The sequence below is a fragment of the Puma concolor genome, chromosome E1 (genome assembly GCF_028749965.1).
Source record: "Puma concolor isolate L17-30 chromosome E1, mPumCon1.1.hap2, whole genome shotgun sequence".
NCBI classification, from domain to species: domain Eukaryota; kingdom Metazoa; phylum Chordata; class Mammalia; order Carnivora; family Felidae; genus Puma; species Puma concolor.
In genome coordinates, this window is record NC_141680.1 from 29293611 (window position 1) to 29316814 (window position 23204).

Below are 23204 nucleotides of genomic sequence, written 5' to 3' on the forward strand. Positions count from 1 at the left end.
CTTAGTCGCCAATGGGCGGGCACCAGTGAAGCAGGGGAACCAATGAGTGTGAGACGTTGAGTGACAGCTGTCCAATAGGCACTCTCAGTGCTAGCACGGTTTGCGGCTTAAGCACTGCCGCGGTCTGAGGAATGTCAACTATTCAACATGGAGGCGGAGGTCGATAAGCTGGAACTGATGGTGAGTGTAAAGTAAAGGAGATCTACTGGGTAGCTTATTTCTCTCGGATGGCCTCCAGGGTGGGATGCAATTTCGAGTCGCCTGAAACCCTGGGCGGCAGAAGCTGGACCAGATTCAAGTTCCCTCCTCTTGTATCAAAGGGAGTTGCAGCCGCCTGGTCTCTTTTAACCGCCGCGGGGGAAGGGGTTACATCCGGGAAACTCGTGAGGGAAATGGCGGGAGATGCTGAGGTAGCTGGGCCTTTGGAATTCCTTGTTCCGTGCCCTAACCTTTCCGCCCCTCAAGGAACTGTGGCTCGTGCAGGCAGCGTTTTTTGCATTTCTCCCCAAAAGACCCTAACCGCTCCAAGAAGGGGAGAGGTCGTTCACACTCAAAGAAAGGGGGATGGAAGGTGAGGTGGGGAATAAACCGAGGGGGGCGGAGAGAAATCCCATTAGGGCAGAGCCGTTCACGTTCTTCAAGGCGGGTTGAGAAAGTCTGAGAAAGGTTCTAGACTCGCGTGCACAACTTCTTAGCGGTCGAGGAAGCTCCAAGGCCAACATATGTTTGGATCGAAGGTGGTAGCCCTTGGGTGGGGGAAAGGTGTGAGCGATGGGGACCTGAACCTCGAGCTCCTTTCTTGGAGCGCGGGAGGAATTGGGACAAGGAAGGTACCCTGCTTTCGAGTTGCCGAGTTTCATTCATTTATGAAAGTAGGGGGCGCGGGCGAATAATTGGAAAGGATTCAGGCGGCTGCTTGGCCTGCTCCAGGGCGCCAAGCTGAAGGGCTGTCCTAGTTTTTTTCTATGGATCCTTTACCGACTTGTTCTCTTTATTCCCTCTCTCCCATTCTTAGACTACCAGCTAGATCGCCCGCGCTTTTTTCTTCTTAGTTCCCCTAGTTCTATCTTCAGTCCTTACCCCCTCCCTGCATTACTGTGTTTGAATTGGGCTGGCTTTCTTTAAAATGAGGAATTTGGAGGACGCGCCCACCATTGAGCTCCTGTCGGTTTTTTGTTAAAGAAAAATAACAATTAATTCAAGAAGCTCAAATCTTTCCTCTCCGTCTCAAACCGCCCGTCTCCCCTCCCCCGCCCTCCCATACCCTGGCATTACAATTTAGATATCATTTGTGTCAGCGTTGCTGTCTCCAAGTTGAACCTTAGGTCACTTAGCATCTACACTTGTAGTGATCCTGGAAGAAACTGAGTACCATACCCTGATTCCCACCTCCAGAAAATGTGAGAGCTTGATACATCTTATTATTTTCTCCTGATGTATTAATGAATTGTAGCGGCTCTCCCATACAAATTCGACTTGAAGTTTTCCAGTTGATTCTAACAATTTTGGGTTTTAATTTTCTTTGTGGGGGTAGGGGGAAATGGGGTGGGAGGGAATGGCAGTGAAGAAGGAAGTTTTTGCCGCTTTCCAAACCTGTAATAATGAACTTTCAGTTCAGTTTTGGTTTTTTTAAATCACGAAATGCCTTTAAACCAACAAAAGAACCAAAAATATGTCAAGTATCCTAGTTTGATTCTGTCAACCGGCATAAATGTTTAACACCATCTTGCCCTTTTACCCGTTCTGAATTTCTCCCTCCAGATGGAGATTTCTGTCTAATTGTAAGATGCTAAATGATACTAATTCTGCTTTTAACAGTTTTCCTCCCCCCCTTAAGTTGACTTTATTTTTGAGGTACCAATTAAGGTTTTTTTGACTGCATGAGAGTCAGTATTCTCACAGGACTTTTTTTTTTTTAGATTGAACACAATTTTTATTTACTTAATTTTTTTTTTGAGAGAGAGAGCGAGAGAGAGAGAGAGAGAGAGAGAGAGAGAGAGAGAGAGAGAATGAGCGGGGGAGGGGCAGAGACGGAGGGAGACAGAATCCCAAGCAGGCTCCAGGCTCCGAGCTGTCAGCACATGGGGCTCTAACTCTCAAACTGTGAGATCGTGACTTCAGCTGAAGACCGACGCTTATCCCACTGAGCCACCCGGGCGCCCCCTCTTTTTCCTTTTTAAATGTTTAGATTGAACACAATTTAAGGGGAAAATGATTAAGTGTACATCTTGAAAAAAGTAGGTTTTAGAAAACTTTGAGGTAGCCAGGCTCTTAAACTTTTAAGTGTTTGAATGATTGGGTAGTTTTTAAAAATTCTTTTTAAGAGGTGAAGAGAAGAAAGCAGGTCTTCTTAAATTACTTGCAAGTAACCTAGTGGTAGCCTTCCCCTCCCCCCACTTCCAGTTATTAGTTTGTTTCCATAATCGTTAGAGTTTAAAAAATGTATTTGAACTATTACAGTTTTGTTATCACTACTTTTTATTGATTGAATAGTAAAAGATGGTGCATCTCATCTTCAGATTTGCCATGTGCTATATCTATGAACTGGTTTATTTTCTAAGATTAGAAAGAAATGATTTCCTGTACAATCCTCTGAGTTTTGGTTCTACCTTACTTGAATAAAGGATTTGTTGAGGAACTAATTTTGAAAATTTATTAAATCAGGGGCCCCTGGGTGGCTCAGTCAGTTAAGCATCTGAGTTTGGCTCAGGTCATGATCTAATGGTTCTGGGTTGGAGCCCCACCTCTGGCTCTGTGCTGACAGCTAAGGAGCCTGGAGCCTGCTTCAGATTCTGTATCTCCCTCTCTCTCTGCCCCTCCCCCACTCACTCTTTCTCTTTCAAAAAATAAATATTAAAAAAAATTTATAAAAAGAGAAGAAAATTTAGTAAGTGAAAGAGAATGCGTATTATTGAACTTTGAAAATAAAGTATTCTCACTTTGTAGATAGCCTGATCTTATTTTAAAAGTATTTCATATTTTTCTCATTTGGATTAATTTCTAATTCAGAAAATTAAACATTTCACTCTTAAATACTTCTATTTATTTATTTATGAATACTTTCCTTAAAACTTGATCCTTGGCTAGCAGAGTTGAACTGTTCTAATACATGAGTTGTATGGCCTAGGATTTGAGGTCTAGTCATTCATGTTCCAGTTGTCCTGAATTTGAGTTCATTTCTAACTCAAATTAGGAGGTTCAATCTAACCAAGTAGCTGATTTAAAGAAAGATTAGTGAAAATGGAAAGTATTTTTGCATCAATCAACATTATTAATGGGGGAATAAACTCATTGTAGTGTTATCTTTGTTCTCTTTTTCCCTTTCACGTACTGATTGAGTGTTATTTGTCCACTGTTCTTTTGTGGTACCACAAGTGATTGTGCACAAAAGTACAATGTTATACTATCATAATATTTTTATTTCTGGGCTTACATCTGACTTTTGAATGGTGTCTTACCAGTTAAAAGGTTAGGATGGTGATAATTGGCTTGAATCCAAGAAAACCGGATTCTTAAAATTTCAGAACCTCCTCCTGTACCATATATTATTTTCTCCTTGATTTTTCTGTTGGAAGGAAATGGAGATGATTTCCTGTATTTAAGATCTTTAGGGGTTAACTGAAATTTTATTTATTTATCGAATTATAAAAATACGTTATTTTTAATTTTACAGACAGAGAGTGCAGGGGAGAGGGGCAGAGTGGGTGGGGAGAAAGAGAGAGAGAAAATCTCAAACATGCTCCACACTCAGCATAGAACCTGACGGGCTTGATCCCATGACCCTGGGTTCATGACCTGAGCTGAAATCAAGAGTTGGACACTCAACCGACTAAGCCACCCAGATGGCCCTATTTATATATTTTTTAAAGTTTATTTATTGCTTTAGAAAGACAGAGCATGTGTGTACATGTGCACAAGTGGGGAAGGGGCAGAGAGAGAGAGAGAGAGAGAGAGAGAATTGCCAATAGGCTCTGTGCTTTCAGGGTGCAGCCCAACTCCAGGCTTGATTCCATGAACTGTGAGATCATGACTTAAGCTGAAATTAAGATTCAGATGCTTAACTGGCTGAGCCACCCAGGCGCCCCAGGGGTTAACTGAAATTTTAAAATCTCCTTCCATAGTATTCTATTAGGAAGTCTTGTTTAGGAGACGTTAATTCCCTGGAAATCTGTAAACTCTTGAGATAAAAAGCCATAAGATGGTTATAGCTTTTTATTTCGTTTTTTTTATTTAAAAAAAAATTTTAACGTTTATTTATTTTTGAGACAGAGAGAGACAGAGCATGAACAGGGGAGGGTCAGAGAGAGGGAGACACAGAATCTGAAGTAGGCTCCAGGCTCTGAGCTGTCAGCACAGAGCCCGACGCGGGGCTCGAACTCACGGACCGCGAGATCATGACCTGAGCTGAAGTCGGCCGCTTAACCGACTGAGCCACCTAGGCACCCCAGTTATAGCTTTTTAGTATGTAATGTAGTTTAGATTCAAGAAACATAGATTGGGTATTTAGAGATTGAGAAACTTATTTTACTTTTCATTTGTTTTCTCTGATATTCTTTTTTTTTTAAGTTTGTTTGTTTATTTATTTAGAGAGAGAGCACATGAGCAGGACTGGGGCAGAGAGAGGGAGAAAGAGAGACTCCCAAGCAGGTTCCACACTGCCAGCACAAAGCCCAATGTGGCTTTGAACCCACAAACAGTGAGATCATGACCCAAGCCAAAGTTAAAAGCTGGACGCTCAACTGACTGAGCCACCCAGGTGCCCCTGTTTTCTCTGATATTCTTAATCATTTGCTATGGGGAGCTAACCAACAGGTCTCAAGAACAGTAATCTTTTTCACAACTTTGCTTTGGTAGTAATTATAACTGGTTTTGTTAATACCAGTCCTAACGTTTCAACAATACCCATGTTAATAACTTCTAAAGCTTAGGACGTATTTACACAATTCCTTTCTACAGATTTCTGTTGAATATTAATCATAGGTCAGTCATCAGAAAACTAGTATTTTGATATTTAAATTCAATTCTTTTTAACATTGATATACATATTCTTAGGTTTGGGGTGTCTTCTGTACAAAATGGCAGCCCTTCTTTAAATTCTTTTCACACTGAAGCTTCAACTGATGCAAGATGCTTTTGTGTTCCTTTCCTACCAATTTCTGCTAACGAATGCTCTGACTTTATTGCACTACTGTACTTTACAGCTAGCAGTGCAATAGTATTGTCAAAGCATCTGAAAGCAGAATGCACACCAGAATTTTGATTCTTGCCTTACATCTTTCTTCATTATCTGTGAGTAATTTATTACAACCTTTGTTACTAAAAAGTATATAATTTTATTACCCAAAGTGTATGTTCTAGAAAGTCATAACTTGAAGAAAAATAATTTTTTTAACTAAAAGCTCACTGTCATAATGCATTATGAAACACACTGACATAATACTTATTATAGCTAGAGTTGTTATGGCTTGTTTAAATGAGTAGTGCTTTGTATTTTGCTTCTTTCTATCACAGATTTGGATAGGTTCTGGCAAATCTTTTTTTTTTTTTTTGAGTTTTAAGGTGAATTAGTAAGTGATGAAAACAATCTCTGCTGTATATTTCATATGATAACTTGCCCCAAATCTTATTTGGTATTAATTTTGTGTACTATGTAGTTTGTACTTGAATTTAAAACTTAAGAATGCTTGTTTTAAAGTTCTTTTTTGTAATAATGAAATGTAATAAAGTATACATTCATTACTTTTTTTGTAATTGATTTTGAGATATAACTTACATACAATAAAACTTAGCAAATTTAGTTGTACAATTTGATGAGTTTTGACAAATGTGAACAGTCATGTAACCACCACCACAGACATAGTATAGAAAGAACATTTCTATCACCTAACGTTTCCTGCCCCTTTGTAGTCAACCTCCTCCCCTCAAACTTTCTGACAATCATTGATCTCTAGTTTTGCCTTTTCTAGAAGTTCACATAAATTGCATCATTTATAACTTGCAGTTTTTTGTGCCTGGCTTCTTGCACTTAACACAATAAGATACATCCATGTTGTTGTACATATTAGTAGTTGGATCATTTTCATTGCTGCGTAGTGTGCCATTGCTGTAGACTTACAAATTGTTTATCCATTTACTAGATTATGGATTTTGGGATGTTTGTAGGTTTTGCCTATTATGAATAAAGTTGTTGTGGTATTTATACATTGTGGTATAAGTCTTTGGACATAATGTTTTTTGTAATGTTTGGACGTAATGTTTTTGTTTCTCTGGGGTAGTGTGATAAAATAGATGCTTCATCTCATAAGAAATTGCTGAAATCTTTACCAAAGCTGTGATTTAGGGTTCCAGTTTCACCACATCTTTACCAACATTTGGTATCTTGGTATTGTCAGTCTTCTTCATTTTAGCTATTCTAGTAGTTGTGTAGTGGTATCTCATTAGTTTAAATTTGTATTTCCAGAATGGCTAATGATATTGAACATCTTTTCATGTGCTTGTTTGCAGTTGATATGTCTTCTCTAGTGAAATATCTGTTGAAATCTTTGAATCAGTTTTCAAATTGAAATGTTTGTCTTTTTAATTATTATGAGAGCCCTTTAATTTTCTCTGTTATTTACCCTCTCACATAAAAAATTTTGATGAAGTCCAATTTACACATTTATTCTTCTATGGATTATGGTTTCTGTGTTCTATCTCACAAATCTTTGCCTAACTCAAGGTCACAAATGTTTCTTTTATATCTGTAGTTTTAGTTTTTACATTTAACTATTTGTATTTATTTATTAATGTTTACCTGTCTTTTTGAGAGAAAGAGAGAGAGACAGAGTGTGAGTGGGGGAGGGGCAGAGAGAGAAGGAGACACAGAATCCAAAGCAGGCTCCAGGCTCTGAGCTGTCAGCACAGGGCCCAACATGGGGCTCGAACACACAAGCCATAAGATCATGACCTGAGCCGAAGTCAGACGCTTAACCAACTGAGCCACCCCGGTGCCCCTATTTACTTTTTTTTAAAGTTTATTTTGAGAGAGAGAGAGACAGAGTTCCTGAGTGGGGGATGGGCAATAAGAAACTGAGATAGAATCCCAAGCAGCCTCCACACTGTCAGCACAGAGCAGGATATGGGGCTTGAACCCACAAACTGTGAGATCGTGACCTGAGCCAAAGTGAAGAGCGGGACATTTAACCAACTGAGCCATCCAGGTGCCCCTAGGTTTCACATTTAGATCTCTGTCCATTTAGAGTTAATTTTTGTATGTGGTATAAAGTGAGAGTAGTTCTTTTTATTTATTTATTTTTCCATATGGATATTCCCTTGTTCTTTGTTGAAAAGATTATCATTTCCCCATTGAATTACCTTAGCTCCTTTGTAATAAATCAGTTGAACAAGTGTGTATGGGTTGGTTTACTTATTTTTGAACTATTTTGTTCCTTAATGTCATATCATACTGTCATGATTGCTGTAGCTTTATAGTAAGTCTTGAAATCATCTAATGCCTCAGACTTTGCTCTTGTTTTCTAAAAATTTTAAATTATTTTGCATTTCAAATAAGTTTTTTGTTTTGTTTTGTTTTGTTTTTTGTCAATTTCTACCAAAAAAGCCTGCTGGGATTTTGATTATGTTGAATTTAAAGAATAATTTGGGGAGATTTGATATTTTAAGAATGAATTTTCTGATTAATTAACATTATCTCTCCATTTATTAGATCTTTTAAAATTTCTCTCTGGGGTACCTGGTTGGCTTGGTCAGTTGGGCATCTATCTGACTCCTGATTTTGGGTCAGGTCATGAACTCATGGTCATGAGATTGAGCCTGGTTGGGCTCTGCACTGCCAGTGCAGAGCCTGCTTGGGAATCTTGCTCTTTGTCTCCATCTGCACCTCCCCTGTTTGCACCTGCACGTGCGCTCTCTGTCTCTCTCTCTCTCTCTCATTCTCTAAAAAATAATTCTCAACAGTGTTTTTTAGTTTTCAGTGTATAGGTCTTGTTTATAAGTTTTTCATAACCTGTGGAGTGTGACTTCTATTAGTGCTCTAGATCATAAAAATAGACCAAAACTGTTATAATGTGTATTGCAAATAAATTGAATTTCAGAAAAAAGTAAGCTATTTGTTAAACAAATGTCCTTAAAATCTGGAAGAATGGATGCAAGAGGGAAGAAAGATAGTTGAGATATTATTAGGCATCATTTGGACATCATTTGGTAGGGGATGAAGAACAATGACTGCTTTTGATAAAACCATTTTATTCCCAAATTTTGTATATAAAGTCTTTGAGTTACCTCCCTTGCCTCCAGTGTGGCTGTTTTCTTCTTTGGCATTCATTCATTCATTCATTTAAAATGTTTATTCATTAAAAAATTTTATTTTAATGTTTTTATTTATTTTTGAGAGAGAGAGAGAGAGCAAGCAGGGTAGGGGCAGACTGAGACAGAGACACAGAATCTGAATCTGAAGCAGGCTCCAGGCTCTGAACTGTCAGCACAGAGCCTGACATGGGGCTGGAACCCATGAGCCATGAGATCATGACCTGAGCCAAAGTCAGACGCTTAACCGACTGAGCCACCAGGCATCCCCATTTTTTTGTTTGTTTGTTTGTTTGTTTGTTTGTTTGTTTTTGAGAGAGAGAGGGTGAAAGTGAGCAAGGGGCAGAGAGAGAGGGAAAGACAGAATCCCATGAGGGGCAGAGGGAGAGAATGCGAGAAAGAGAAGTGGGGCTCACCCTAAGTGGGACTCATGTTCACCTGAAGCAGGGCTCAACCTCACCTGAAGCTGGGCTCAAGCTCAGCTGAGTTCACCCAATGCATGACTTGAGCTCATGAATGGCGAGATCATGACCGAGCTGAAATCTAGAGTTGGGCTCTTAACCAACTGAGCCACTCAGACGCCTCTTAAACTGTATTTTTGATGTGAACACATCTTTGATTTAAAGAATAGGGTATGAGAGGCCATACATATGAACCCATTTAAAATCAAGTGGGAAGTTTTCTTCTTCCTTGGAGCAAAGTAAAAGTTAAAAAAAAAAAAAATCTTACATTTGTTACCCAAATATAATACAAAGTTTCAATATTAATATCTCCGATAAATAAAATTTATTCTTTAAAAAAACATTTTTTTGTTTATTTATTTTTGAGAGAGAGAGAGAAAGCATGAACAGGGCAGGGGCAGAGAGAGAGGGAGACACAGAATCTGAAGCAGGCTCCAGGCTCTGAGCTGTCAGCACAGAGCCTGGCATGGGGCTCGAACCCATGAACCGCAAGATCATGACCTCGAATGGTGAGATATCATGACCTGAGTAGAAGCTGGACACTTAACTGACTGAGCCACCCAGGAGCCACCAAATTTATTCTTAATTAGGCTTTTTTTTTTTTTTTAAGTTTCCGTATTTTGAGAGAGAGAGAGAGAGAGAGAGAGAATCCCAAGCAGGCTCCTTGATGTCAGCTCAGAGCCCAACTTGGCTCTTGAACCCATGAACTGTGAAATCATAACTTGAGCTGCGAACAAGAGTAGGATGCTTAATTGAGCATTAATTGATTAATGATTAAGCATTAATTGATGCTTAACTGAGCCACCCAGGCGCCCCTTCAATTAGATTTTAAAAAGGTTATACTTCTAATTTGTCTTAATATATAACATTTTAGAATTTTTTTCAAGTTTATTTATTTATTTAGAGAGAAAAAGAGAGCAGGAGGAGCAGAGAAAAAGGGAGAGTGAGAGAATTCAATATATAACATTTTATTTATGTATTTATTTGTTTTTTATTTTTTAAAAGATTTCTTTTTTTTTTTTAAAAAGTTTATTTTCGAGAGAGACAGTGTAAGTGAGCTTGCGTATGCAAGCAGGGGAGGGGCAGAGAGAGAGAGATAAAGAGAGAGAGAGACAGAGGATCCAACGTAGGCTCTGTGCTGACAGCAGCGAGCCTGATGTGGGGCTCGAACTCACGAATTAGAGATCATGGCGTGAACCGAAGTTGGATGTTCAGCCGACTGAGCCACCCAGGTGCCCCAGTATGTAACACTTTAAAACTTTGAATAAGTCAATCCTTGATTCTTTGACTCAATGTTTTTGTTCTCATTTTATCAATGAGGAAATAATCTCAGTTTTTGCTAAGATTTTCATTTAATAAGGAGTGGCTGGCTGGCTCAGTCCCAGGAATGGGTGAGTCTTGATCTCAGGGTCATGATTGAGCCCCATTTTGCGTGCAGAGATTACTTAAATAAAAACTTTAAAAAAAAAAGATTTTCATGTAGTGACTGATTGTAAAATATGCCTACATTATTATAACAATTTATTTTTGTTAGGAAATGTGAGAGTTTTGTAACTTTTATAAATTTTCCTTTCTCCACTTAATCTGCCTAATTGTAAATGATAGTACTTCATACTTTCAGTGTTACTAGGGCAGGCTAGTACTAAAGTATAACATATTAACATGTTATGAAACTTATCTGAGAGACAGAGAAATTAAATACATTGAGACAGATGCCATGATGGGACAAGTAAATACCAGGTTCTATGGGGGGCACATTGGAAGGAGGTACCTAAGGGCACCTGGCTGTCTCAGTCAGAGGAGCCTGCAACACTTAATCTTGGGGGTGTGAGTTTGAGCTCCACGTTGTTGGTTGTAGAGATTACATAAATAAATAAAATTAAAAAAAAAAAAAAGGAAAGAAAGCACAGGAGAAAATTTATTAAAAAAAAAAAAAAAGAAAAAAGAGGCACCTAATCTGGGGAAGGCTTCTTGTTAGAGGTGAAATTTAATCTGAGACTTCAACGATGAGCTGGTATTAGCCAGTGAAGGAAACGGTAAATGTTCCAGGCAAAGGAAGCAGTGCATGTGAAAGGCTAGAGATGAGAGGTGTTACCCGACTGGGGGAAACTACCAGTGGGTCAGCAGTGTTGAGAAGGGGAGCAGTAAGGTTGAGATGAAGAACCCATTATATCAATATTGTAGCTAATTTAAGTTGAAAACTTCTACCACACTGTTTTTCTTTATTATGTTCCTAAACATTTTATATATTTATGTTCTGTGGTAATCATGAACCTATGTTCTTTAATTAAAAAAATCTTTATATACATACATTTCAGGTTTTGGGTAAACTATAGGGAAATTTAACCTTTTTTTTTTTTTTTTCAACTTTTTTATTTATTTTTGGGACAGAGAGAGACAGAGCATGAACGGGGGAGGGGCAGAGAGAGAAGGAGACACAGAATCGGAAACAGGCTCCAGGCTCCGAGCCATCAGCCCAGAGCCTGACGCGGGGCTCGAACTCACGGACCGCGAGATTGTGACCTGGCTGAAGTCCGACGCTTAACCGACTGCGCCACCCAGGCGCCCCTAACCTTTTTTTTTTTGAAATTTAACTTCTGATTCTGTCATTGTGTATTGATTTTTGTGTTCTACATGCTTCATTGCCCTGTTTATTTCATGTAAGATAGCATAAACGAGAAGTCTAAAAAAAATAACCGAAAGGAATGTTTATCTGAATATTCTTGTAATAATACCATGTCTATCATTTACATGTACCACAGTGACCTACTCTGGTTTTTTCTTTCCCCCAAAGAAAATAGTAGTATTCTAGTAAAGTGAATGATTCACCCCAATTCTTTACTCTTCTGTGGATCCATATTCTATTGTGTTTTTTGTTGAGATATAATTGACATATATCATTATATTAACTTCAGATGTACAAAATAGTGATTCAGTATGTGTATATATTGTGAAATGATCACAGTAAGTCTAGTTAAACTCCATTACCACACATAGTTATATATTTTTCTACTTTTTTACTTATTTAAATTTTTCACAAGGCTTTAAGATCTACTCTCATCAACTTTCGAACATACGATACAATATTAACTATAGTCACCATACTGTACATTACATACCCCTGACTTACTTATTTTGTAACTGGAAGATTGTACCTGTGATGGGCAAAGTACATTTCCCTGCTTCTGGATGTGCTGTGGCCAGTGACATATGGATAGAGTGGACAGTGTGCCAACTCTGAATTTGAAAGGCTTTGTGTATTTCTGCTAACCCTGTTATCTCCATGAGAAGAATTATCTTCTGGTTCAAAGAGTATGAGAGACACCTGGCAATAGAACTGCAATGAGAGCCACCAAACTCAGCCTAACCTAGAGCACCAGATTCCAGCCAAGTTGCAGTTGAAATCAGGATTGGACGCTTGAATGACTGAGCCACCCAGGCACCCCAGAAATCAGTGATTTTAAAAAACAGCGTGGATATTTGGCACGATGAATTCAGTGTGGCTGAGGTTGTAAGATGTGAGGCACTGATGAAGAGCATGTTATTGTCATCTTGTGAAAAATTATACTAAAAGTTGGGATCAATTCTACAGGCATTGGAGACCCCAATGATCTTTTCTTTTTTTAAATAAAGATTTTATTTTTAAGTACTCTCTATCCAACATGGAGCTCAAACCTATAACCCCGAGATCAAGAGTCACACCCTACCAACTGATCTAGCCAGGTGCCCCAACCCCGATGATTTTTTTTTTTTTTACCATTTAATTTGATTTATTATTATTTTTTTAAATTTACATCCAAGTTAGCATATAGGGCAACAATGATTTCAGGAGTAGATTCCTTTTTTTTTTTTTTTTTATGTTTATTTATTTATTTATTTAATTTTTGAGACAGAGGGAGACAGCATGAGTGGTGGAGGGTCAAAGAGAGAGAGGGAGACATAGAATCCAAAACAGGCTCCAGGCTTTGAGCTGTCAGCACAGAGCCCGATGTGGGGTTTGGACCCACGAACCGTGAGATCATAACCTGAGCTGAAGTTGGACGCTCAACCAGCTGAGCCACCCAGGCACCCCAGGAGTAGATTCCTTAATGTCCCTTATCCATTTAGCCCACCCCCCCCCCCACAACCCCTCCAGTACCCTCTGTTTTCCATATTTAAGAGTCTCTTATGTTTTTGTCCCCCTTCCTGTTTTTATATTATTTTTGCTTCCCTTCCCTTATGTTCATCTGTTTTGTATCTTCAAGTCCTCATATGAGTGAAGTCATATGATATTTGTCTTTCTCTGACTGACTAATTTCATTTAGCATAATACCCTCTAGTTCCATCCACATAGTTGTGAATGGCAGGATTTCATTCTTTTTCATTGTTGAGTAATACTCCATTGTGTGTGTGTGTGTGTGTGTGTGTGTGTGTGTGTGTGTACCACATTTTCTTTATCCATTCATCCATCAATGGACATTTGGGTTCTTTCCATACTTTGACTATTATTGATAGAGCTGCTATAAACATTGGGGTGTATGTGTCCCTTTGAAACAGCATACCTGTATCCCTTGGATAAATACCTAGTAGTGCAATTGCTGGGTTGTAGGGTAGTTCTATTTTTAATTTTTTGAGGAACCTCCATACTGTTTTCCAGAGTGGCTGCACCAGTTTGCATTCCCACCAGCAGTGCAAAAGAAATCCTCTTTCTCTGCATCCTCACCAGCATCTGTTGTTGCCTGAGTGGTTAATGTTAGCCATTCTGACAGGTGTGAGTTGGTACCTCAGTGTGGTTTTGATTTGTATTCCCCTGACAATGAGTGATGTGGAGCATTTTTTCATGTGTAAGTTGGCCATCTGGATGTCTTCTTTGGAGAAGTGTCTATTCATGTCTTTTGCCCATTTCTTCACTGGATTATTTGCTTTTTGGGTGTTGAGTTTGATAAGTTCTTTCTAGATTTTGGATACTAACCCTTTACCTGATATGTCGTTTGTAAATATCCTCTCCCATTCCATCGGTTGCCTTTTAGTTTTGCTGGTTGTTTCCTTTGCTGTGCAGAAGCTTTTTATTTTGATGAGGTCCCAAGAGTTCATTTTTGTTTTAGTTGTCCCTTGCCTCTGGAGACCTGTTGAGTAAGAAGTTGCTGAGGCCAGGTCAAAGACGTTTTTGCCTGCTTTCTCCTCTAGGATTTTAATGGCTTCCTGTCTTAGGTTTAAGTCTTTCATCCATTTTGAGTTTATTTTTGTGTATGGTGTAAGAAAGTGGTCCAGGTTTATTTTTCTGCATGTCATTGTCCAGTTTCCCAGCACCACTTGCTGAAGAGACTGTCTTTATTCCATTGGATATTCTTTCCTGCTTTGTCAAAGATGAGTTGGCCATATGTTTGTGGGTCCATTTCTGGGTTCTCTATTCTGTTCCATTGATCTGAGTGCCTTTTCTTGTGCCAGTACCATACTGTCTTGATGATTACAGCTTTGTAATACAGCTTGAAGTCCGCAACCCAATGATTTTTTTTTTTAACGTTTATTTATTATTGAGAGACAGAGAGACAGAGCATGAACATGGGAGGGGCAGAGAGAGGGGGAGACATAGAGTCTGAAGCAGGCTCCAGGCTCTGAGCAAGCAGGACTAGAACTCACAAACTGAGATCATGAACTGAGCTGAAGTCGGATGCTCAACCAACTGTGCCACCCAGGTGCCTCACCCCAATGATCTTTAAGTAAAGAGTGACTTAGTACAGAATGCCCTTAAACGCAAAAAAAATTTGCTTTTGGGGCACCTGGGTGGCTCAGTTGGTTGTGTCCAAGTCTTGGTTTAGGCTCAGGTCATGATCACAGGGTCATAGGATTGAGCCCTGCATTAGGCTCCCCACTCAGCATGGAGCCTGCTTAAAGATTCTCTCTCTCTCTCTCTCTCTCTCTCTCTCTCTCTCTCCCTCTGCCCCCTCCCCTGCTCATGTGCGTGCTCTCTCTCTAAAAAAAAACTGCTTTAAATAATTTTTATGCATGTAATATATGTTCATTGTAATTTATTAGAAGACAGATATGTGAAATGAAAAACACCCTTCAATTCTATGACTATTAAGACATAGGTAAAATAGGTATTTTTTTGTAGGTATATCTTTTGGACTATTGTTTTTCTAAACCAAGTTTGTTAAATATATTTTGAAAGTCTGGCCCTGTAGTCCATTATGTGTCCATAGAACACTTAACACAAATAATCTAGGATTCTGAAAGCTTTGAAAAAGTTAAATAGACTACCTTCAACTGATAAAACCAATCTTTTATAGGCAAGGGCTTGCGTATGTGTACTACCCTAATAATTGTAGGGTAGTACAATAACAGTAATAATAATAATAATAATAATAATGGTAATAATTATAAGCCTACATATTAGAACCTGATGAACTTGGAGCTTCTGCTGTCTTTCTTCTGCTTTGATGTTACTATTTGCTGGAAATAACATGTCTGCAACCTGGTGCTTGTGCATATTAGGGCTTATCAGTTTTAGACATGCATTGGCATGTGTTTGTTCTATTTGGAAGAGACTGGATAATCAAGTCTCCAGCAGAAATATACAAAAAACAATTGTGATTTTGTATACATTAGAGGTGGCCCTCAACTTGTTGAGAACTTCAAATATTTCTTCTTAAAATAGGCTTTAGATGGTGGTTGGGTTCCCACGCTGTTTGTTCTTTCAAAGTAATGTTCTTTCATCTTCCTTTTTGTCATTGAACATTTGGTTGTATATTAAAAACTCAGGGATATAAAAAGGAAGACAGGGCTTTTTCCATCAAGACATTTGAAATCAAGTGGTGATGCCACTGAGCAAATGATTATAATATAATAAATGAAATGGTAAGCTGGAGCCATGAATAAAAGAAAATGAGGGTAGATAAAGGTGTTTCAAAATCTGCATTGGAGAGAGGGGTGCATTCATTAAGTATTAGATTCTTTGGGAAAAAAAAAAAAAAACAACCCAAAACAAAAAATATTGGATTCTTTGGTTGATAATATAACCTAGATCTGGAAGTATTACAATGCCCAGTTCTCCCATTAAATAATGTTTCTAAGTTAAATGTATTTCTTTTTTTAAAATTTTTAATGTTTATTTTTGAGAGAGAGACAGAGAGAGTGAGTGTGGGGGGGGGGGCAGAGAGAGAGAGGGAGACAGAATCTGAAGCAGGCTCCAGGCTCTGAGCTGTCAGCACAGAGCCTGATGCCAGGCTTGAACTCATGAACCATGAGCTCATGACCCGAGCTGAAGTCAGATGCTCAACCGACTGCACTACCCAGGTGCCCCTGTAAAATGTATTTTTAAGCCTAGCTACTGAGTCTAGAATGTACCTCTACCAACTCCTCTCATCTCAGACAAGACTGCTGTATTTCTTCCTTTTCCTGTGATTTGATGCTGTTGAGACAAACTCATAAGCCGATGTGTTTGCTTTTTTACAGCGCTGGTCCTTTTAAAAGGGAGCTCTATTGTGGCAGTAAGAATCTATAGGTTGTTTGTAAAAGGAAGTTTTTTTAACTTGGTCTGCAGTTCTTTCCTCCTTGCAGTTGAGTGGTATGTAATACAGTGTGCCATTTACTTTAAAGCCTTAAGCCAATTATAATAAAACTAGTATAACAATATTATATGTTTATGAAATTTGTAGCATATTGTAAAATTCAAAGTTATTTCCTAAACTATTCCTTTTTCCATTTTTTTAAGTATCTTCCTTATAGTCCCAGTCTGTTTCCAAGGATATTCAAATGGCAGAATGTAATTTGGCTGTCTTTGGGGCTTTAATATTGATCTCAATGGACTTTTCCCAGCTAAATTGCATATTTTATTTATCACTCTCAGGATGGGTATAAAAATTTCCATTTATTTTTGTTTCTGATTTAGAAGAAAACTGGCTTCTGAAAATATGAATGTCTTGTGTGTTTTTTCTTTAAAGCACTAGTTTTTTATTTTAAATATTATAATGTTCCTAAGAATAACGTCACTTAAAGGTAAATAAAGAGTAACCTCACATTGCTTCTCAGCCTTTTGGCTAAGGTGGAGTGTAAAGAGTAACCTCACTGTTTACAAGGCTTTAAGAGACTAATTTAAAACTGACAAGGGCTAGTGAATGATGTTTAGCAGTATCAATTTGCTCCATTAATCAGACACTAATGAATTTTGGAGACTATATTAATTGGTCAGGAAATTTCTTACCATGTGACTAAAAAGTTTTCCTTTTATGACCAGATCCTAGAACCCTATCGATATTGTCTCTGCTGTGTAAATAGCTCTGAGTAGTGCAATATTGCTTATAGGGTTTTGGTGTTTGGAAGAACAATGGGCAGGTTGCAGAAACTATGTAGCTGAAACTGAAGCAACATTCATCTTTGTTTAGGAAGAAAACAAATAGTAGAAGCTAATTCTTAATATAAACCTTAAATCTGAAACTCAAATGTTGATTTTTAATGTCTTAGGAGGAAATTTATCTTCTAAATTTTAACATTTTGATAAATTAAAAGGGTTTATTTGTAGAATTATGAAATAATAGAATGATAGTGTTGAAGGGGACCTTAGATTTCCAACTCTCTCATTTAATAGAAGAGACCCAGAGAGATGGAAGACTTACTTAGGGCCACATAGCTTGTTAGGGATAACAGGGTTAGAACTTTTACCATGTATCTCAATCCTTTTCTTTTTCCTGGACCATACGACTAGATTGTGTTCAGAGGGAATTTTTATAAATTTATTTTATTTATTTATTATTTTTTTTTAAGTTTATTTATTTTGAGAGAGCAAGTGAGCACGAGCAGGGCAGGGGCGGAGAGAGGGAGAGAGAGAATCCCAAGCAGGCTCTGTGCTGTCAGGGTGGGGCCCACGAACTGTGAGATCATGACCTGAACCAAAATCAAGAGTACCGACACTTAATTAACTGAGCCACCCAGGTGCCTCCAGAGGGAGTTTTTTAATAGGCTAACCAGTGATAGATTTGAAACTGAAAAAAACCCAAACTTTAACTTTAGGTAAAGTCTTTACATTTGTCCCCCATCTATGTGACTTTTATTGGCTTTAATGTTATGTATATCACATATAGACTTTGGTTCAACTGCTTAAAAAACATACTAATGAAAATACAACTAGAGGCAAATCACTTAGATTTTTTTATTTTTAAATGTTTATTTTTGAGAGAGAGAGCACACATATGTGCGCACCTGAGCAGGGGAGGGGCAGAGAGATTGGGGGATAGAGGATCTGAAGCAGGCTCTGTGCTGACAGCTGAGATCCCCATCCTGGGGCTCGGACTCACAAACAGAACTGTGAGATCATCACCTGAGCCAAAGTTGGGCGATAACCCACTGAGCCACCCAGGCGCCCCTAGACTATTTCTTCATTTATAAAATGAAGAGTTCAAATCAGTGAATCTTGAACAATTGCATTGGTATCCATTTCTTTTTTGTTCCCTGCTTATTCCCTAGCCCACTGATTCACTGAGTAAATACTTGCCCTGTGTATTATCACAAAATATTCTGTTCAATTCTTCATAGAGGATTACATTCTACTTTCAAGCTGTTTTCCCATTCTACTTTCAAGCTTTTTCTTTTAAAAAGTTTTTAGGGGCGCCTGGGTGGCGCAGTCGGTTAAGCGTCCGACTTCAGCCAGGTCACGATCTCACGGTCCGTGAGTTCGAGCCCCGCGTCAGGCTCTGGGCTGATGGCTCGGAGCCTGGAGCCTGTTTCCGATTCTGTGTCTCCCTCTCTCTCTGCCCCTCCCCCGTTCATGCTCTGTCTCTCTCTGTCCCAAAAATAAATAAAAACGTTGAAAAAAAAATTAAAAAGTTTTTAATTGTGATAAAATATATATAACAAAATTTACCATTTTATCAATTTTAAGTTTACAGTTCAGTGGTATTAAGTACATTCTTATTGTTGCATAACCATTACCACCATGCATTTCCAGAACTTCTTCATTTTTCCTAACTGAAACTCTGTACCCATTGAACGATAACTCCCCATTCCCTCCTCCCCCTGTCTTTGAAAGTCTGTTTACAATTCTGTGTAACTTCTGAAATATTTTTCAAATAGAAATGTGGGTACATTACTCAAGGTGGGGGTGGGAATTTTAAAAAATCTTTTTAAAGCAGAAGTAAGTATACATATCAGCTAGGGGGAGGAAGAGGTGGGAAATCCTGATTTTTAGCATTTGCCAGTTTCCCTGGTGTAAATATTTACACCTTGACCGATTTCAAACTACCAGCATGATGTCATTGAAAGTGGATTTGGGAGGACATGCACAGTAGTAGCACATGATACAGTATTTTCACTATGTACATATGATAGATCTCAAGAGCATACATAATAGTAATATATAGTAAAATAATTAGGAAGCTATGGTTTTTTAGTATGTATTTATTTTTAATAATTTATTTAGTGGTACATTTATAGAATTTAAATTTTAGTTATACCTGTGTTTAACAATTGTGGTTTGCAAACAGTTTTGAAAATTTAGCTGAGTTTATCATATCATTGATTGGAAGCACCCTCTTTGGTATCTTATTAAAATGTAAGTTACTTAAAAGCAGGAACCACTTATTGTTGATACAGTTCGATGATTTTATATTTTTAAAAAGTTTATTTATTTATTTTGAGAGAGGGAAAGTGCAATAGAGAGAATCCCTAGCAGCCTCCATGCTGTCAGCAGGGAGCCCGACTTGGGACTCCATCTCACAAATGGAGAGATCATGACTTGAGCTGAAATCAAGAGTTGCACATTTAACCGACTGAGCCACCCAGGTGCCCCATTTTGATGATTTTAATAAATAGTGGACCTCACGGTATAACAGGAAGCCATAGCTAAAACTGCTGTCTTGAAAAGAAAACATTGTTAAATGGTCTTTGAGATTATGCTGGTTAAACTTTAAGCAGAACTAAAATATCAAATTAAAAACCACCACATCTGTTTAAGAATTTCCATTTCATAAACAAGTTAAAAGTCTCCTAGAGTAAAGATTTTTTTTTTTTTTTTTTAGTTCCAGTGTAGTTAACCTATAGTTTTATATTACTTTCAGGTGTAAAATACAGTGATTCAACAGTTCCATATATTACTCAGTGCTCGTAAAGATAAGGGTACTCTTAATCCCCTTCACATATTTCACCTATCCCCCCACATCCCCTCTGTTTGCTCTCTGTGGTTAAGTGTTTTTTGGTTTCTCTCTGTCTTCCTTTTTCCTTTGTTCATTTTTTTGTTTCTTAAATAATACATATGAGTGAAATCATATGGTATTTGTCTTTCTCTGACTGGCTTATTTCACTAGATACTCTCTAGCTCTATCTATATTGTTGGAAATGGCTAGATTTCATTCTTTTTAATTGCCCAATAGTATTCCATTATGTATGTGTGTGTATGTGTATATATATCACATATTCTTTATCTATTCATTTATCAATGGACACTTAGGCTGATTCCATAGTTTGGCTATTGTAAATAATGCTACAATAAACATCGGGGTGAATATATCTCCTTGAATTAATGTTTTGTATTCTTTGGGTAAATATTCAGTAGTGCAATTACTGGATCGTAAGGTAGTTCTAGTTTTAACTTGTTGAGGAACCTCTGTACTATTTTCCACAGTGGCTGCACCAGTTTGCATTCCCACCAAGACTGCATAAGCGTTCCTTTTTCTCTATGTCCTTACCAAACTTGCTGTTTCTTGAGTTTTTTATTTTAGCTATTCTGACAGGTGTGAACTGATCTCTCACTGTGGTTTTGATTTGCATTTCCCTGATGATGAGTGATGTTGAACATCTTTTCATGTGTCTGTTGGCCATCTATATATCTTTGGGGAAATATCTGTTCATGTCTTCTGCCCATTTTTTGATTGGATTATTTGTTTTTTGGGGGTGTTGAGGTGTGGCAGTTCTTTACATATTTTGGATATTAACCCTTTATCAGATATGTCTTTTGCAATATCTTCTCCCATTCAGTAGGTTGAAAGATTCTGCCTTGAGGTGATCCTGGAGCCACAGATCCCATAATTCTTAGAATTCTGTGATAACTTAAAAGTTTTAGAAACTTTTATTTAAAATTATGCTTTAAGGGTATCTGGCTGGCTCAGTTGGTGGAACATGTGACTCTTGGTCTCAGGGTTGTGAGTTTGAGCCCCACATTGGGTGTAGAGATTACTTAAAAATAAAATCTTTTAAAAAATAAAATTATGCTTTAGACTGTTACATAATGCCTTGAACTATATATAAAGCCATGGGAGTGTAGTCTTTTTCAATCATTAAACAAATCAGGTCTTGAATGCTTTGAGTCTTTGTTGATTGGATTTTCCCTCTTCCTTGTCCCTTTGCCTTTCCCCATATTTTCCATCCACGTTATATAGATTAGTAATTTTTTTTTTTTTAATGTAAAGGAAAAGTTAATCCCCAAGCATATTTCAATATGGGAAATTATGCCAACAGGAATTTTCTTTATATACATACACATATGCATATGTAGTAATTAGTAATCTGCTTAATGAAATCTAATCATTGTACAATTTAATCATGACATCTAATCTGGCAAGTGTATAAGCAAATAAAAAACCTTCATTTTTGGAAAACACTTAAAAATTTTTTTCAACATTTATTTATTTTTGATAGACAGAGACAGAGTGTGAGTGGGGGAGGGTCAGAGAGAGAAGGAGACAGAATCTGAAGCAGGATTCAGACTCTGAGCTGTCAGCACAGAGCCCGATGTGGGGCTTGAACTCATGAACCATGAGATCATGACTTGAGCCGAAGTCTGACACTTAACTGGTGGACACTTAACCACCCAGGTGCCCCTGAAAAACATTTTAAGTATAGGTTTTAATTAACAACTTCTATATTTGTTTTTCTGATTCATAGCAACTCCCTGCTGTTAGAGATGGAAATCAGATACAGATTCTTAGAAAAAAATTAAAAACAAAAACTGACTTTCTCTTTTCCTTCTATTTCTATTCCAAAAGGTTTCGGTTATAAAGATAGAATTTTGGTAATTACAAAGTATTCCATTCAAATTTAGGTCAATAATGAGAGAAATTATTAGTGATAGAAGCTTTAGTGTATTTCTGATACTGTGTTCAATTTGACAGTTCTTACCTTAGAAGCATTTTAACTTCTGAGACCCATTTTATTTTACTCCACATTCCAAAGTAGAAGTCTCAGTTTACCTTTTTTTTTATAACAAAAATATCTGTACATCATTTCTCATTAGACCTGATGACTACTTTTAACAGTTTTTGTTGGCTTTTGTTCTTTCCACTAAGGCTTCAAAATATGAAGAACCAATCTTTAGTCCAGAGCCTAACCCCTTGGTAAGGTCTGAACCTTCTCCCCAAAGCAGTTTTCTTGGTTGTGGCCTAGGAATGGGAGACTATTCCTGAAAAAAACATGTTTTGCCTTTCATAGTAAACTCAAAGGATCCTGGTTGTTTCCCTGATAAATTCAAGACAGCACATGCTTTAAGATTATGTAAAAGAAGCACAATTTCCAAAAATTAAGAATACTTTATATTTATACCACATTTAGAGATAGACCACTTTTAACACTCTGATCTATATGCTTCCCAACTTTTCTATATGTACGCACACATGTATTTTACAGCCTGTGCTAGTTTTCCCCTTTTTTCTCTCCCTTAGAGATTTACTGCAGATCAAGGACCCATGCTTGGACTCAGGTTCAGTAAACTGGGGTTATTCAGACTACTACTCCTGTACTATATGTAGCCTTTTCTTGTATAATTTATGTCTCTTTAAGGTATCTAATTTTGATCTGTGTGGCAAACACTCGTAGTTCATTGTTTAGTGGGGTTGCAGATGATGGTAACATTGCAGGTATCCCTGAAAATAAATTTGTTGTGTGTTTTAACTTGAACATTTCCTACCAGAGTTAGAAAAACAGTACCTAACTGATGAGAGTGTCACTGATCTTGGGAATTTTGGAAACTGTTGTTAGTTCTTGTGTTAATATGTGACAGTGGTTACTTAGTGTCTTAATTTTAGCTCTAAATCTAAGAGAGATGCATAGAGAAACAACTTTCAAAATGTTAACTAGTTTTTAAATTTTTAATAGAAGCATGGGTATTATAAATGATGGAGGTTTTATATACTTATTTCCATATTTCTAAAATTAGTATATTTCATATTGAAATGCTAAAAAAATGTAAATATAAAAGAATAGTTAACAGTTATCATGTTTATTAGTATGTCTTTTGGTTCACAAAAAATGATTTATGCTGATCTCTAGTTCCAGAAAGCTGACTCTGATCTGGATTACATTCAATACAGGCTGGAATATGAAATCAAGACTAATCATCCTGATACAGCAGGCAAGGTAATCTGCAAAAGAAATATATTTTTAACAGATTATTTTATTAAAAGATTTTCTGATAATATTTCTAATAGCAGTATAATTTAAATTATTAAGTAATAAATTTATAGAACCTTAAAATATTTT

At 37.5% G+C, this 23204-nt stretch overlaps 1 protein-coding gene across 4 annotated transcripts in view; it reads left to right on the forward strand.

The window, feature by feature from the left end:
* Window positions 1–63: 63 nt before the first annotated feature.
* The window catches only part of SKA2 (spindle and kinetochore associated complex subunit 2), a 46644-nt gene continuing 23503 nt past the window's right edge, over window positions 64–23204 (forward strand). Inside the window, exons 1-2 of one of the 4 annotated variants that reach the window (XM_086686835.1) lie at window positions 64–180; window positions 22995–23081. In XM_086686835.1, coding sequence (XP_086542961.1) covers window positions 148–180; window positions 22995–23081 — 120 coding nt within the window. In that variant the 5' untranslated portion in view covers window positions 64–147. The other 3 variants (XM_086686834.1, XM_086686832.1, XM_086686836.1) reach the window with 3 other exon arrangements.